At 54.4% G+C, this 17,306-nt stretch overlaps 1 protein-coding gene across 1 annotated transcript; it reads right to left on the minus strand.

The window, feature by feature from the left end:
- Window positions 1-906: 906 nt before the first annotated feature.
- Window positions 907-13,601, minus strand: SUV39H1 (SUV39H1 histone lysine methyltransferase). Its single transcript, XM_046674099.1, has 6 exons — window positions 13,540-13,601; window positions 11,333-11,478; window positions 9,343-10,005; window positions 3,398-3,544; window positions 3,185-3,314; window positions 907-2,440 (listed from the first exon to the last, which is right to left on the minus strand). Exons 1-6 carry the CDS (start codon window positions 13,556-13,558, stop codon window positions 2,307-2,309), a joined length of 1,239 nt encoding a protein of 412 aa, XP_046530055.1. The 5' UTR covers window positions 13,559-13,601; the 3' UTR covers window positions 907-2,306.
- Between the last annotated feature and the right edge of the window lie 3,705 nt (window positions 13,602-17,306).

Here is a 17,306-nt window from a genome sequence, read left to right on the forward strand (position 1 = left end):
TAGGATTCTGTCACCTGTGTGTGAGGTCTTTGAAATATTTGGGTATCTGTGTCAGTGTGTAACATCTCTGAGCAAAAACAAACGGCACTGGCTCATACTCAGGTTGAGGGATGATGGAAACAAGTACATTTGAAACATCATCTCTTTGTTCTCTGCTTTATACCCTGGCACATATAGGTGCTCAATGAATATTTGTAGAAAAAGCTTCCCCCAGCACGCACAGACTTTCCTCTTTGAATGCACTAGGCAGGCTTTGGGTTCAAAGCCTCTATGAGCAGAGAGGGTCCAGCTAGAATTTTATCATATTTCTGTATTTCTACTATCTTTATTTCTCTGGTTACTTATTTTTGTTTCTTTCTAGTAAGTGAGAATGGTTTGTCCATTTATTTATTTTATTTTATTTTGGCAGGGGAAGATTTGCCCTAAGCTAACATCTATTGCCAATCTTCCTCCTTTTTTTCCCTCCCCCCCCCCCCCCCCCACCAAGCCCCAGTACATAGTTGTGTATAGTTCTTTTGGTTCTTCTATGTGAGCCACTGCCATAGCATGGCTACTGACAGACAAGCAGTGTGGTTTCACACCTGGGAACCAAACCTGGGCTGCCGAGGCAGAGCACACTGAACTTTAACGGCTAGGCCATCAGGGCTGGCTCTGGTTTGTCCATTTAGACAGCAATGGATTTCGTTTGCTTTTTCAGTGCATGTGAAAATTAAAGTATAAAGCAAGCTTATTGTAGGTCAAGACATTATATAGATGATGGTGCAAGTGGTATAGTGTGCAGAGTATTATAGTCAAATGGCTGAGGTTTGAGGAACATGTCCCTGAGCACCCCAGCTCCCAGCCTTTCATCCCCCCAATCCCTACCTACACAGGTCTTCAATCCCCACACCTTGATTTGTTCAGTCATTGATTCTTTTTATTGATGCTCACCCCGGGCTGGGTAGGGCCAAGGGATATACAAGAGGAGAATCAGATTCGGTCCATGCCTGAAGGTCAGTCTGGGGGCGGGGAGCACAGACACACAGACGGACACACAGACAGACACACAGATCTAGCATCTGGTGGCAGGGCACACAGTCTCACGTAGGGGCACTCTGGGCAAAGGTAGTCAGGGAAGGCTTCCTAGAGAAGACCTCATGGGGGAAGCGAGGGGCGAGGCAGCCATCAGAGCTGTCGCCTTTTGTACATTTGTGGGCAGGTAACGAGACCAGGGGACCCAAGGTGAGCGCAAAGGGCTGGGGCTGGGGCTGGCGGGCGGCAGAGGCTTCCCTCTCACCTCACCATAATCTCATGGGTAAGCCATCCCCATTCCCCCATTCTCGGCCTGTACTTTGCCCTCTGCCACATGGGCCCTTTCCTGGGGCCCACCTCCATAGTTTTCAAGGCTTCCCTGAGACAATCCACGAGGACCAGGTGCTCTGCCCAGTGCCTGGCACCTCATCAGCACCCCATCAATGCACATTTTTCTCCTAAGTGCTATCTACAGCCTAGCTAGGCCTTGGTTCCAGCTCTGAGTAGTCACAGCAGTCATCATATCCCAGCTCAGGGCTCCCAGCACCAAGAGCCCGGGTGCCTTCTCTGCACTCCCAAAGGCAGAGCTCAGTCCCAGCCCCTCTTAAGGGCTGGGAAGGTCTGGACTGCCTTCCTCTCACTGGTCAGCGAGCCACGGGCATCCATTCCCCTTCCAGTGGCATGTGGATGTCTACTTCCCAGATGTGCGGCCCCGGAAGAGACCGTACGGCTCTTAGGCCAACACTAGCCAGCATGTGGGCATGAGCAGAAACCAGGCTCAGCCCCCAGCCCTGGAGCCCTCCTTTCTTTCACTAGCAGAGCTTCTGTGGGAGGGAACCACGCGGGCGGGGAACTCTAGGCTCTGATGCCAGCCCGCCCTGGGGCTGCTTCCCCACACCCTTGGGGCAGTAGGGAGAGGGTCTGCAACAGACCCCTCAAGCTCCAGGCAGAAGCAGGTACAAAAACAAACATCTTTCTATTCTGGGGCTGGGCTGGGGCTCACCCCTTGGACTTCCTTGATAAGCCATGAATCCCAACTGCAGAAAGTCCCGGTGCTGAACCATTACTTCTGAAGGTGGGCAGGGGTTTGTAAGTGCAACCCACAGATGGGGCTGGGACAGGGAGGGGGAACTCCTGGAGTCAGTCCTCACGGCAGCCCCGCAGCCCTGAGCGTGGGGCAGGTGGAGGCGGGCAGGAGGCCCTGGCAGTCATTCCTCGACAAAAGGGCAGCGATGGGTGGGTTGGGCGGGCAGCTTCAGGCCCCCAAGGTCAGTCTGGCCTCAGACTTCAAAGGGCTAGAAGAGGTATTTGCGGCAGGATTCAGTCCCACACTTGCATTCAATACGGACCCGCTTCTTGGGGGAGCCAGGGAGCCCAGCCAGGCCAAAGTTGGAGTCCATGCGGGTGCTCTCCATGTCCACGGGGTCCACTGTGGAGTCACAGCCAGGGAGGGCAGGAGGGGGAGAGGACTTGTTAGAAGGCCTAGATGAGGTGGCCCGCTGCCCTTTTTACCATGAGACCCGTGGATCTTGGGGGCTGGGAGCAGGTCTGGGGTTTGGGTCAGGAGGAAGCTGGGGGTCGGTGCTTTGGAGCTGGGGCCAGGGCTCACAGTACTAGAGGGGTGTTCAAGTGTTAGGAAGATGGCCAGGGGTTGGGGGTTGTTGGGGAGGCAAGAGGCTGTCAGGGGGAACCAGGAGGGTCATGTCAGGCAGGGGTCAGGAATGGAGGGTCACCTGGCCGTCCAGAGGGGCATCTGAACTCTGCTGCCAAAGATTCCCCCCTCAAGTGTCTCAGAGGTGGCTAGTTTGTCAAGAAGGGGACTGGCTGGAGGCCACAAGGGTGTCCAGAGGCTTGGAATAAGGAAGGCCAAAGTGGGTTAGGAGCAGGGAGGGTTGGGGGACTGGGGAAACTCAGACAAGATTGGAGTCAGGAGGAGTGTCTTAACTCTCCTGCCAAATGTCCTCCCCCAGGAGTCTTGGGAGAAGTTGGTACGAGTGTCTCAGAATTGGGGTCCAGGGGTTGGGAATAAAGGGACCACCAAGGGGTGGGCAGGGGTCCAAGAGTCCAGATGGGAGACTGGGAGTCAGGAAGAACATCTTAAAGCTCCTTCGGTAGGGGTCCTTGTGTCCCACATCACTGTGTGCCCCTGCCCCCGGTCCCCTGCCACCCCCACCTTGCATGTTGTAATCAAAGGTGAGCTCCTCGCCTGCCCGGATGGTTCTTGTGGCAAAGAAAGCGATGCGGGGCAGTCGCTCATCAAGGTTGTCTATGAAGACGTTGTACACCTGGAGGTTGGGGTCACACTGGGCAAAAAAGAACAGTGGGAGGGTGAGGAAGCGCCCCAGCCTGCTCCTCCCGACTCCCCACCCGCCTGTGGGGTACCCACACTGTGGTTGACAAAGTGGGAGATGTTGCCATAATAGGCGGCATCCACGGTGTACACGTCCTCCACGTAGTCCAGGTCGAAGAGGTAGGTGGCACCCTGGCGGTCGTAGATCTGGCCCCGCCGCTCCGCCTCCTCTGAGGTAATGATCTGGGGAGAGGGCCATGGGGGAAGGGAGATTGGCCAACAAGGCTCAGGAAAGCCAGTGTAACTCCTGACCTCCAACCTGGCCCCCCAAGGGGAGAAGAACAAGTGAGCAGGGAGGCACCCCAACCCACTGTGGGTGGCTCAGGGGGCCGGCAGGCACGGACACACAGGAGGCAGTGATACGGAGGGGCTGTCAGCCCTTCTCAGGGGGCTGGGCCTCAGCTGCCCGCCACTCATCCCTCCTCAGGCCTCTGGATGGCACGAGGAGTCTCTCAATGCTGGGTGGAGGCTGGCCACAAGGTGCAGTAGTGAGAGACAGACACACACAGACCCCCGATATAAGAGACCCACAGTGAGACACAGTGAGGCGAGCCAGATCAAGGGCAAGGAAGAAAAAGGCCCAGGGCTCAACAGAGAGGGGCAGGCAGAGTCGGGGGGGAAAAGAGACGCTGACTGATCTGGGGCAAGAGAGCCTGAGGCATTGCGGGAACCAGCACAAGAGAAGTGAGCCAGTGCAGGCCGTGCAGACAGTAGGAAGGACATGGAGGATGAGAAGAAAGAGGGCCCTGGGAAGGTGGGGAGAGAGAGACTGAATGAATGGGAAGGAGACTCAGACAAGAAAGCCAAGAGCAGAGTTAGAAACACAAACAGAATCTTAATACGCAAGACTCAGGTCCAGAGAGAAGAGCAAGACCCCCAAGAGTCTGAGATCGCAAGAAAGGGGCTAAGGCCAAAAACAGAGAGATGGAAGATGAAGATGAAAGAGATGAAGAAGAGGAGCTGAGCACCAGTGAGAAGCCCTCCCTCAGCCCTGCCGCTGTGCAGCGCCAACTGGTATTTAAGATGGCAGGAGGCATCTCCTCCTCCCCCGCTGGGTCCCTGGCTGTCCTAGTAAACAGGAAGCTGCGCCACCATCCTAGCCCCAACCTGTCCTTGCCTCCCAACTGCTGGTGATGGATTCTCCACCCGACCCCTTCCCCGACAGATCTCTCCCCTCTGTCCCTCATGCCCCTTCTTCCCCCTGGGGCCAACCACAGCCTTCTGGTAATCCCCAAGTGTAGCCAACCACACCCATCTCTGTGAGGGTCCCACAGGGCCCAGGACTGCCCGTTCCTCAGCCTAGGGTCCCTCCAGACCAGGGCAGGTCTCGTTCTCCACTCTTGGTTTTCTGCCCACCCCTCAGAGACAGGTGCCCGCACTGTGCACAGCACACACACCATAAATGCCCTTTATTTTTATTCTGCTTTCCAACCCAGAGCCCTGTCCTCTGTCCCGCAGGCAACTCAAATGCTCTCCTCCCCTCACACCCCTTCTTCCTTCCCTCTCCCTTTGTCAGACAGCACTGCCCACCACACCCCCTGATGACGCTGGACGCAAACCCAAGACCCACCCTGGCCTCCTTCCTTGCTCACCCTCATGCCAACTAGTGACCATGCTCTTCCCACTTCTGGTCCTGACCCACATTTTCTCTAGCCAGGATGGCCACACTAGTGTCCTGTCTCCTCCCTGCCTCTTGCACCATCACCTCCAGCCTCTGCCCTGTGCCAAATGCTGATCGACTATGCCTTTAGAAGACCAAGATCTACCCCTCGGGCAACACTGCTCACTGCCCCATACTCCACTCCATTCCTTGAGGAACGTGGCTCCCCCACACCCCCAATTTTGGTTTGTTTGTCCACTCATGCATTCAGTGGATTTTTATGAGGCTACCCTGTGCCTGGTCCCAGGGCTCAGGAGTCACAGTCTGCTGGGGGAGACAAATGGACCAAGCTGGGTCCCCGCTGTTAGGGGTCACAGTCTGGTGACAGAGATGGACTCAGACACCCACAGTGCAAGATGCTGATCAGGAAACACAGTGCTTAGGGTTCAAGGGGCAATGGAAAAGAGAGACACCATCTAAAGCAAGGTGCAGATCATAAAAGGGCTTTGACACCAGGGTGAAGAGGAGGGGCTCTCTTCTGAGGGACAAAACAGGAGCCACAGAAGCGTTTTGAGGAGTACGTCAAGGTCAGTCTCCCTCCACCTCCCGGAGAACACTGACTCTTCCTCGTGGCATCAACTCCCAACGGATGTTACTTCTCTGTACAGCCTTCCTGAACCTTCCAATCCCCACCCACTGCAGAAGCTGCTGCCTCTATGAAGCCTTGGGATCAAAGGGCAGCCCCTGCTGGGCTCAGGAGCACACTGGGTGGTGTCTGGGCCAGCTTCTTCCTTTTAGCCCCTCCCCAACCTGGAGGAAATGCCCCACATCCTTCCCAGGCTCCATCTGCGCGCCTGCTCTGCCCCTACCTGCTCCCCGAGCCTCACCACGAGTGAGTCACACTGCAAGCCCTTCAGGGCACAAACGGTTCCTTCTCTCTCTTCTTTTCAGTCCCACTCTGTACGGGTTGGTCCACCCTGAAAACTCGGAAGCAAATCAGTCCATGTCCCTGCTCCCCAGCAGCCCCCCACAATGGCTGGGGACACAGATGGGCTCTGAGCTGGCAGCCTGGAAAAGGTGTTGACGGGAACGGGAACAAGAAGACCGGAGTCCGGCTGCTGCTCTGCCCCTTCCTGGTTACGGAATCCTGAACGTTCTCTGCCTGCGCCTGTTTCCTCAGCCAAAAAACCCTCTACCAGGTCTGGCAGTGCACCAGCTTTAGACACTTGGGCCGTTTTTATCCACTTTACTAGCTTGGTGACTCTGAGCATGTTACTACACCCCCTGGGCCTCGGTTTTCTCATCTGTAGAATGCAGATGACAATGACAATAATCCCAACCTGAGAGGGGCTGTTGTAAAGATCCTGCGAGATCAGGGCTGTGAAAGGTGTTTCTGGTTTTGTTTTCGTTGGGACACGGAGCAATGTTAGGAGCTGGGAGGAGTACCATAGCTTGTTGAAATCTAAGATGCTCCCTTATTTTATGTGCCCTTTCCCAAGAAAGGAAACATTGCTAACTAAATGATGACATGCCGCCATTGAATTAAATTAACTGAGACTCACTTTCATTTCAGGGTTGCTGAAATATGAAGACAGGGCATGTTTTAGGGATGAAACAGGCTCTCCTTCTCTCCGGGGCGACGGGGGCGTGTTCTGCTGGACGTGGAGCGGTGCAAAGGAGAGGAAGGGCAGCTCACGTGGAGCAGCAGCAGCGCGGAGGCGGCGAGCGTGGAGGGCGCGTGTGTGTCCAGCCTGAAGACGGACAGCGCGGCCAACAGGCGTGGGGTGTAGGCCCTCGATTACGTGACGCCAGCCAGGGTCTGGGACAGCACCACACAGTCAAGTACAATGAACACTTCTGCAGTACGGTTTACAAATATTACACCAAGGGAGAGAACAGACTAAAGAGGCCCCTATCAGGTCTGGTTGGGTTTTGTAGCCAGATTGGTTACAAAAAAGTCGGTTTTCGGAGCATCCTGGATTTTCTGCATTTTGGACTGTAGGGGCTAACATTATTGAAGTCTTACTGTGTAGTGAACACTGTTCAAGTGCTTCACACAGAAGAACTCATTTAGTTCTCACACCAACTGTATGAGGTGGGTGCTATTATCATCCCCATTCTACAGATCAGGAAACTGAGACACAAAGAGGTTGAGTGACTGCTGATGAGTGGTGGAGCTGGGACTCAAGCTCGGGCAGGCAGGCTCCAGGGTCCACCCTGCTGACCCTCTGCCACGCTGCCTCCTCACAGGGGTATGCCGGGAGATGAGTTTGGCTCTGGCAGTGTTTGGGGGCCCCACAGGTCTGAGGGTGTTGGAGCGGGACCTGGAAGTCACTGAATGTGACAGGAGGGAAGCCAAGATATAGCCTGAAGAGGACATGTGGAGAGTGGGAAGAGTGAGGACAGGGAGTGAGGGAGTCCCTGGAAACCCGGATGTTTACAGCGTGGAGGAGTGAGGACGCCGAGCAAGAGCAGCCAGAAAAGTAGCCCGCCCAGGAGACTCCGCAGAGCCTGTGGGCCGCACACTCTGCCCCCTCGCCTGTCAGGGTCCTCTGGGTTGCAGACAGCTTTCCCTCAAGATCGGCAGTACAGTGAGGCTAGACAGTGCCTGCTCCAGACTTCCTCTCAGTTTGTTGGGCTCCTGTGGGGTCTGGACACCTCCTCCTCCAGACCATCAGGGGCTCTGGAATGTGCACACGTTCTCCTCCAGACTGGGGACATCCCCTGGGATGTTAGCATCTCCTACACACTGTTAGCATCTCTCTGAGGTCTGGACACCTCCTCCAGAGTGTCAGGACATTGCGGGTGGGGACACTTTCTACAGGCTGTCAGAGTCCCCTTGGGTGTAGACCTGATCTCCTTCAGACTTTCACAATCCCTCTGGGGTGAGGACACTTTTTTCCTGACTGTTGGGACAGTGGGGTGTGGACACTTCCTAAGTCAGACCGCCAGGGTGCCCTGGAGTGTGGAGAGCTCGCTCTCTTCCTCCAGGGCACTCTGGGACATGGACACCTCTTCCTGCAGATTGTCAGGACCCCCCGCCTCTTAGATTGTCAGGTCCTCTGACATGTGGACGTTTCCTCTACCAGACTGTCAGGGTCCTCTGGGGTATGGATGTCTCCTCGTCCAGACTGTCAGGTCCTCTAACGTGTGGGCTTCTCTGCCCCTGGGGCTATGACCCTCTCTACTTTATAGTTCGTCAGAGCAGGAGTTTTTCCTCTTCATCAGTGTTGTTATTACAGCGTGGACATGCTCAGGTGTGTGTCTCTTAGGCCAATCTCTGTCACTTCCCAACCATATCAACCCCTAAGAGACCTATAGAAATATGGTCTTTGAGGTGTTACCATGACAGGGCGCATTCATGGATTAAAATGGTCAAGGTCCAGGGAAGGTAAATGTCCCCCAACGCATGAGCTGGTCCTATGCCACAAAGAACTGCCCCACCCCGAATGCCCACTGTGTCCCACCCTAGAATGGGACATGTGCTGTTGCAGACACTTGTTATTAATATATGCAAACCCCTTTTGTTCTCCACCTGGGCACACGGCTAAATCACACTTCCCAGCCTCCCTTGCACTGAGGTAAAACTAGTGACTCAGTTCCAGCCAGTGGGGGTGGGCAGAAGTGATGGGCATCGCATCCAGGCCTGGCTCATTAGAAACGCCCCCCTTCTACCCGACTCTCGGCCCGCCTGCCAGGCAATGCTGTGGATCAGAGGCTGCTCCAAGGCTCTGAGCATGGCACAGGCACAAGAGGGAAAGAGCCTAGGTGGCCACGCTGCCGTGGGGGAGGATACCACCCAGACACCCATGCTGGACCGCGACAGGAGCACACAGACTTCTAATGTGTGAAGCCACTAAGACTTGGGGATGTTCAGTACGGCGGCTAGCCTGCCTAATACAGCCAGCCCTTCCCCAGTGCCCTGCCAGTCCAGAGGAGGAGGTAGGCAACCTCCACAAGGTAGGTCTGCGTCCTCCCCCAGACTGTTCATGTTCCTTTGGTGCAGACTAGTAAAAGGTGCTCCTTCTGGGCAGCCACTGCTTGGCGATAAGCTGGACCCTTGTGAAATGAGAAGAGGAAGTGCCCTTTCAGGTGATGCAACCCTGTGCAGACCACACGGCCTGTTAAAAGGAACGCTGCCTGGATTTCAGTTCCCACTTTCCACTTTGCTAGGTACCCTTATGGAGTCAACCCAGTCTGGAAGTATTGCAATGTGCTTTTAACTACCAGCTTGGAATACTCACCCCTGCCAGGAGGTCCCTATCACACTCGGGTTAACCCCCCCGACCTTTCCCACAGGGAAAGCAGGGAAGCTGCAGACACACAGTGGGCACACAAAGTGGGAAGAGCCGCACACACATGCCCGGTCCCATCTCCCTACCTCTCCCACGTACTCCATGACGAAGCTGTTCTTGCGGATCTTCTCCAGCGTGCGGACACCCCAGCCGCGTCCATCGTCCGTGCGGAAGATGCAGAGGTCATAGCGGATGCCCTTCTGGACCACGCGATTGGGGCAGTCATAGCCGCAGCGGCAGCGGGAGTTGCACTCGTAGATGGGCAGCCCGGCCCGCAGCCGCACCTGGCCCTGGTCATTGTAGGCAAACTTGTGCAGGGACGCCCCGGGGCAGCAGCCTCCAGCGGGTGCCCACAGACAGTCCTGGCACTCGCAGCCCACGGCCACCTGGTTGAGGGTGATGCCCTCACCAACACGGTACTCATTGATGTACACGAAGGCCCGCGGGGGGCCGTCCAGGTCCACCTCGTTCTCCACGGTGATGCGTCCCAGATGGCTGCGCTTGGCATTGAGCTCCTGCTCCCAGCGCCGGAGCGCCCGCCTCTGCTTGGCCTTCTGCACCAGGTAGTTGGCCAAGCTTGGGTCCAGGTGCCGGGGCGGCTTTGACCGGTGGTGCCTCCGGAGCAGCTCCCTTTCTAAGTCCTTGTGGAACTGCTTGAGGATGCGCACACACTTGAGGTTCTGCCGTGGCTCCCAGGTGCTCTCTGAGTCTGGGTAGCCACGCCATTTTACCAGGTAATACTCCTGTTCCTGTTGGGGGGCCAGGGGGATGGGGGCACCATAAGTGGCGAGACCCTTGGGCCAGTCCTGTGGGACTTCCATCCCAAAGCCGATGGATAAGACCCAGACCACTCCCCCACCCTTTTCTGGAATGACTCCATGCAGGGGTCAAAAAGCACGGGCTCTAAAGTGAGAATCACTCAGTTCAAATCCCACTCTCCCCCTTACTATATCTGTCTAAATTTCAACTTTTAATTTAGTCTCCCAAACCCGCTCCCTCCTCTGTCTTCCCCATCATCAGCTCCCTCCTTCTGGCTATTCAGGCCCCAACTCTTGGAGTCATCCTTGACTTCTTTTTCTCACACTCCCCACATCCACCCTCAGCAAATCCTGTCAGCCCCACCTTCAGACTACATCCAGAATCCGACCACTTCAAACCATCACCACTGCCACCACTGTCACTGCTCACCCGGGCTGTGGCAGTAGCCTCCTCGCTGGTCCCCCTGCTTCCGCCCTTGTCCCTACAGTCTATTCCCCACACAGCAGCCAGAGGGATCTTTTCTTGCTGAGAGGCAGCTACAGGTTAAAGTTTAACTACACAGGTTCTAGTTAGACACCTTGGGTTCGAATCCAGAATCTGCCACTCCCTAGCTGTGTGGCCTTAGGCAAGTTATTTAACTTCGATGGGTTTCAGTTTCCTCATCTTTAAATAAGTAAAAAAGCTACCATTCTCTAGCATTCATTATGTACAGGTACTGTTCTAAGCAACTTACATGTATTATTAACTAATTTAATCCTCCCAACTCTATATGAGGTGGATCCTACTAATCAGCCCCATTTTACAGATGAGGAAAATGAAGTCAGAGAATTTGGGTAAGTATCCTGGGGTCACGCGGCAGGATCTGAACCCAAGCATGCTGGCTCCAGTCTGTTCTCTTAACCATCCTGCCATTACCTCCTCTGGCAATAGTAAGAGTTTCCATTTCACAGTGTTCACAGGGGGATTAGATGAGTGTGTGAGAGGAAGTGCCTGGGATACCAAAAGTGCTCGAACCCCTTAGCTCTCATCATCTCCACTCCTGGGCCCAGCATCTCAATCTTTGCAATTGGTTTGTATTCCCAGGGAGGTGGGAAGAGAGACTCATTTGGGGATTCATTCTGGCTCCTGCCTCCCTCAGAAAGCCACTTTAGTTTCCCCACCTCTAAAATGGGGATAATAAGAGGGCCTCCTAATCCTTTTTTTTTTTTAAGATCAGAGGAGAAAATCCCCTTTGGAAACAGGTGCAGGCAGTGCGGGGCAAGGGGGCAGGAAGCCAGCTTCCTTGACACACCCCGGCCATGGTCACCCCAGACTCACGCGGATCTTCTTATAATCGCACAGGTACTCGACTTCAAAGTCATAGAGGTTCCTCTTGGAGATGCCAAGGGCAGGGCAGGAGAGCTTGGCCAGGCGGCACAGGTCCTGTAGCTGATTCCAAGAAGACTTGCAACACACACTACAGCCTAGAACAAGGAGGCCGGAAAGAACGCTTACTGGGCATCCTGGAGAGGCCAGGAGTCAAAGGGGACCCCAAATCCTCCCTGGGATTTTCAAAAGACTGCCTCAGAGGGAGTGAGATTGAATCCACAGGCCCTCCCAGTGCTGAGACCCTTCTACAACAAAGCTGTGCCACTTCCTTCAACCCCAGTGCTCATTGTCCAAGGCTACCCCTGGAGCGGCAGACCTCAAAATGGGATATGCTGCATGGATTTCCTAAAGGAATCTAGTCTCAGAGCTTCCGACTCCCTCTGTACTATTCCTCAAAGTGCCTGCCAACTTGCCTTGGGTTCAGGACCTGGTCATCCTTCTCCCCTGGTCACCCTCCCCATCGCAGTAGGGTGCACTGCCCCAAGCAGTGGATGGGGATGGGATTAAAACCTCCAGGGTACCAAACAAAGGTGTAACTGGAAAGACTGGTTGGCAATCCCTTATCTGAAACTCCTGGAGCCAGATGTGTTTAGGAATTCAAATTTTTTTTTTTGATTTCATGAGTGTAGTTCTAGGTATATCCCATACATTCCTAACACCCCTACTGTGGTCAGGGGCGTCAAGCCATAATCAAACACATGAATATTTCTGCAGCAGAAGTCTGAATTTTCACAGGAAATAGGAGATGTAAGATAGCGGCACTGAATAGTCCCACTTTATAGTTTAGCTTTGCCACTGAATGGTGCCCAACGTAAGTTTTCAGGGATTTTTAGATTTTGGAATTATGAATAAGAGGTTGTGGAGTGGTATTAGATTACAGAAAGCGTCCTTGAATGATTAGTCTGGGTGCCTTAAACCCACAAGGTATATTTCTGCAACCCGCATTGTGACTTTCTCTGTCTCACCCTCTTTTCTGTGAAAGGTAAAGCTCACCCTAAGGGGTAATGCTCTGAATTCAGGAACAGGCAAAACAATATAGGTTAGTGACAACAATTATTTTAAATATACCTGGAATGTTTCTGGAGCTACCAAAATTTTTCAAGACACATTTTTTTTTTAAAGGCTTCTTTCTGATTCAAGGCCCATTCTTAAGATGCTTTAGAGGCCATTTTATCAAATCATTTCACAAAGCACTTAATCCAAATGTAGTCAGTCAGTCCTCACCCTATCTCATCTTTTTTAAATGTTTAATATTTTCTGCCTCCCACTGCAAAACATCAAACGTTTAAACTCAAAATACTGCAGATGTCAACCTAAAAATGTACAAGAGCTTTGCAGAATGATTTCGTGTGCACTTCCCCCTCCACTTAGGCAGGCCCAGGGGAGCCTCGGCCAGTGCCCGTGCTTTCCTCCCCTTTCAAACCCCTTCACTCGCCTTTGAAACCCCACTAAAGTGGTGCCAACTCACACCTCCAGCTGCTGCCTCCGCACTGACCACAGGTGGACTCTCCTACCCTCAGATGTCCCCCTCGCACTTATGGAACCCGTCCTCCTCGCAGCTTTCCTCACCCAGAGGAGCCACCCCACATGCTGAGAGTCACCCCTCTCTCCCTGCACATGGGGGAGTCCGGCTCTCCTACTCAGGAAGCCCCTTCCCTTCTTCCTGGAGGAGTCCCCTCTGCTGCAAACCTTCCCCCATGACGCCGAGAGGAGATACCCTCCCCGTGAAGAGTCCCCCGTCCCCCCACTCTGTAAAGGAGGTCCATCCCCTTCCCTTCCCTCCCCTTCCGGCGTCTCGCGTGGACACCAAACGGGTAACGGTCACCAGCGGCCGATTTTCCCGCGCGCGGGCACGGCCTCCCCGACGAGTCCCCGCGCGTGCGCGCGCCGCCCTGTCGCGATCTGAGGCGCGCGCCCCCCTCCCGCGGCCCCACTTAGCCCCGCGCCCGCCGCGTTCCGAGGCACGCGCCCCCTCCCCTCCGCCCCGCCCAGCCCCGCGCGCCAGGCCCGCGCTCCCCGAGCCCCTTCCTTTCGGCGCCGGGCTTCCGGCTCCCGGCCCCGTGGCCTCGGACGCCGGGGCCCCGAGCCTGCGACGCCACCCCTCCAGCCCACCCGGCCCGGCCAGCGGGCCCGCGCCGCTGCCACCACTGCTTCACCTTTTAAATTTTCCGCCATCTTTCCCCACGGCTAACGACATTCGGGCCTAACCAGCCTCGCGAGAAGAGAGCTCGCGCGGGCGTGGCCGAGAACGCGCAGCCTATTGGCCGCACCGCGCCGCGAGCAGCGCCCGCGCGGACCAACCGGCGAGCCGTGACCGGAATCCTCCCCGCCTCCGCGCTCGGTCCCGAAGGCGGGTGCTCGCCGGCGCTTTCCCAGAGTGCGTCTGGGCGGCGGCGGCGGCTGAGGTTGCCGGTGGCCCTGTCGGGATGCCGGTCTGTCTGTCACGCTGTCAGCCAATCATGTTGTCAGCTGGCCTGACGGGGGGTCAGACCCCCAATTACCACCGTCAGTCAGTCCGTCACCATATTTTAACCCCAAGCAGCCCGTGACTCCCAAGGTGGACTGTCGCCACATACAGCTGCTCAGTCACTCGATTCAAATCAGACAATGGATCAGTCACCACGACGACTGTCTAGTCAGACCCCCGCCCCCCATTCACACTGCCTGTCAGTCAATGGCAGCATCCATTCGTGCCCTCGGGCCAGCTGCGAGTCCCTCCAGGCAGACAAGTGGCGCTTACTAACAGCTACACTGCTGGTCAGCCAGCCTGTCATTCCCTTCGACGGTCCCTCCTTCACGCTGTCAGTCAGTCAAGCAGCCGGTCTGTCTGTCTACCTTACCCTGGGACCAGCTCTGAATCCCCCTGGGGGAATCATCAGTATCCAGCCATGCCCTCAGGCAGGCTGTCATTGTCAGCATCTAATGTAGCCCTGTCAAGGCAGTCACTATCCACTGTCAGTTGGTTACTCTGTAATTCGCCCAGGTTACTCGGTTCGCACCATGATCAGACAGTTATTCCCTCAGAGCAAATAGATACAGTAATTAAAGGTATGATCCAGCCTCCACGCCACCTGTCACTGGGTCAGGAGTCTGTCACTTCTCAGGCGAGGCATGCCCACCATTGGTCAGTCAATCAATAGCCTCTGACCCTCTCGGCCCCATCAGGTGGCTGTGATTATAACCACACACAGCCATGGAGTCAGGCAGCTACACTGATCTTTCAATTGGTCAGCTGGCCCGTGACTCCTTCAGTCTGCCCCTCATTATATTGTCAGTCGGTCAGGTAGCCATTCTTAGCATCTGCGTGACCACACACTCTGTTGAGCATGCAGTGATTCGGTCAGGGCGGACAGTCAGTCACCAGATACAGTTCCTTATCAGGCAGCCACAGATCTGTCCGTCAGTCAGCCCGAAATGCCCTCGGAATAGCCCTCCTGTACACATCGGCGGGCAGTGTAACATCCACACACTCCCTCGGGCCAGGTGTGATTCCTAGCAATAGTCAGCCATTCACAACATCCCGCCACTCAGGCAGGCAGCAACACCATGCGTCATCAGTCAGCCAGCCTTGTCAGTCCCTCAGGAGGCTGCCTGTCTCCTTCACTGTCGAACCACCAGCCCCAGCCAGTCCTGAGCGGGCTGTAATTCAGTTAGACGTTGAGTACCTCACAGCATCAGGAAACTGCACTGTCAGTTCCTCAAACTGCCCCTCTCCCTGTCAGTCCTTGAATTATGTAGTCAACCAAACGGGTATACAGTTAATCAAACAGTTGTTCTGTCTGTCTGCCAGTCCAGCTGTGAGCTGGTCGGGGAAATGGCTGGTCAGTCGAAGGTTCCAATAGCCCCTGCTTGCCATGAGTGGAACAGTCAACATTGTAAGTCGCACCATGGATTCCCTTTCCTCCCTTATTCCTTCTAGAACAGAGTCAGATGCTGGTCCTCACGTGCTCCCAGTCTCCTCGGGCAAGCAGGACACTCCTGCTCCCAAGGAGTTCAGGAGGCCTCTCCAACCCACAAGAATGGTTTAAGGCATCACCTCTTCCTGCCTGAGTCTGGAGGAGCGATGTAGGGGTCTGTGGGGGTTGGGGAGCATCCTTTGGCCCTCTCCAAACAGTATAGAGTAGTGGGCAAAGGCATGGATTCTGGAGCCCCACTACCTGGGTTCAAGTCCCAGCTCCAGCATTCACTAAATTGTGTGACCTTAGGCAGTGTCTTCATCTGTAAAACCTCAGATGAGTGACCTTGGGTGGGCATCTCTCACTCATCTGGAAAATGAATCTTTCTGGACTAGCACCTTTTCAGGAGACCTCAAAAGTGACAAGCTACCCCGTTATTATCGTGTTCCACTCCCAGCCTTGTGTCTGTTCATTCAGCATTAATTTAGTGTCAACTGTATATACTGCCTTGCCCAGTGCTGGGGCCAATACAAGGTTTTATCCATTCCAAGCCACACAAGTTTGACCTGCTTTTAATGTAAAAACTCGCATTGGAATGTACCACACATACAGAAGAGTCCACAGACCATGGGTGACCAGTATACTGAGTTTTCACCAGTGAACATACATGCGGACCAGAACGCAGGTTAAGGAAAACATTGCCAGCCAGGGCTCCAGAAGCATTTAATATTTTGACATCTCTGCAGTCTAGCTGCCTCTCACAGCCTGGTGGGTCATAATTTAACTGGCCATACTTTTGTGTCTTTCTTAGTGATACATAAAATAATGGTGCATTTTATAATCGATGGTGATTCCAGACCAGTAACATCTAGTAATAGCAATAATAACAGCAGCAGCGGCAGCTAACATTTGTAGATACCTACAAGGAGCCAGGAACTTTGCAGACATCATCTACTTTAATTCTCACCATTGCCCAGTGAAGTAAAAGCGTTTTTATCTTCTCATCTTAAAGACTGAGGAAACTGAGGCCCAGGGAGGTCAAGCAACTTGCCCATAGTCAGTTCTTTTACCCCAGGTCTGTGCCTGCTCCAGCTAGTACTCCTGGGGATTCAGAGGTTGTGTGATGCAAGGTCTTTTCCAGGACAAATCCTGCTGAAGGGATCAGGGAACACTGGATTTCTAGGGTTTTCTTGGGGTGGCGGTGGGGAGGTGATATGACAGGCCCTTCCTTGACTTAGTGCTCGCTCTGGGACCTGGCCAGGGTCGGGTGGGGAGCAGAGTGAGAGGTGAAGGATAATGAAAGAATCGAAGGGAACCTGAGATCCTCTCCTTCTCCGGCTTCCACGGCTGCGGGGGGAATTCTTAAAGGGCAAAGCCAGCTCCTACTCCCCACACCTCCAGCGTCGTTCATTTCCTCCTGTCCCTAAGCCCCCACACTACACCTCTGATGATTGGGAAATTCTTCCACTGGTCTTGCAGACGGAAGAAACCTGCCCTCTCTGGATCACCCCTTGCCTTTATCTTCCTCCCCTCTCCTCCTCCTCTAAAGGCAGGACACCTGAGATCTTGAATCCACCAGGTTGCAGAAATGGGAAGGGGTAGGCACCTCTATTCCAGGCTTTGAAGTGCCAGAGTTTCTAATTACTCCCTTGGATACAGCTTTAAACACCAGGGACAGTTTTAAGTTGCTCCTTTTTTTCTGGAGAGCAAGTCCTACAGGAGGAGGGGTGACCCAGTGGGATCCTAGTTGGAAATAAGTTACATATTGCTACCCACTGTATAGATGAGGAAACCGAGGCTCAGAGGGAGGCACCTTGCCCAGGTTCTAGAGTAGATCCAGCTGATTATTAAGTCTTTGCCTCTTCCGTTGTCATTGGCCAGGACTTGGTTTGTACTGGAAACTGGGCAGAACCAAATTTTAAAATTGAGAGGGGGGTACCAGCCCAGTGGAGAAAGATTGGCATAGATGTTAGCTTAGGGACAATCTTCCTCCAGCAAAAAGAGGAAGATTGGCAACAGATGTTGGC

This window comes from Equus quagga, chromosome 10 (genome assembly GCF_021613505.1).
Source record: "Equus quagga isolate Etosha38 chromosome 10, UCLA_HA_Equagga_1.0, whole genome shotgun sequence".
Taxonomy (NCBI): Eukaryota; Metazoa; Chordata; class Mammalia; order Perissodactyla; family Equidae; genus Equus; species Equus quagga.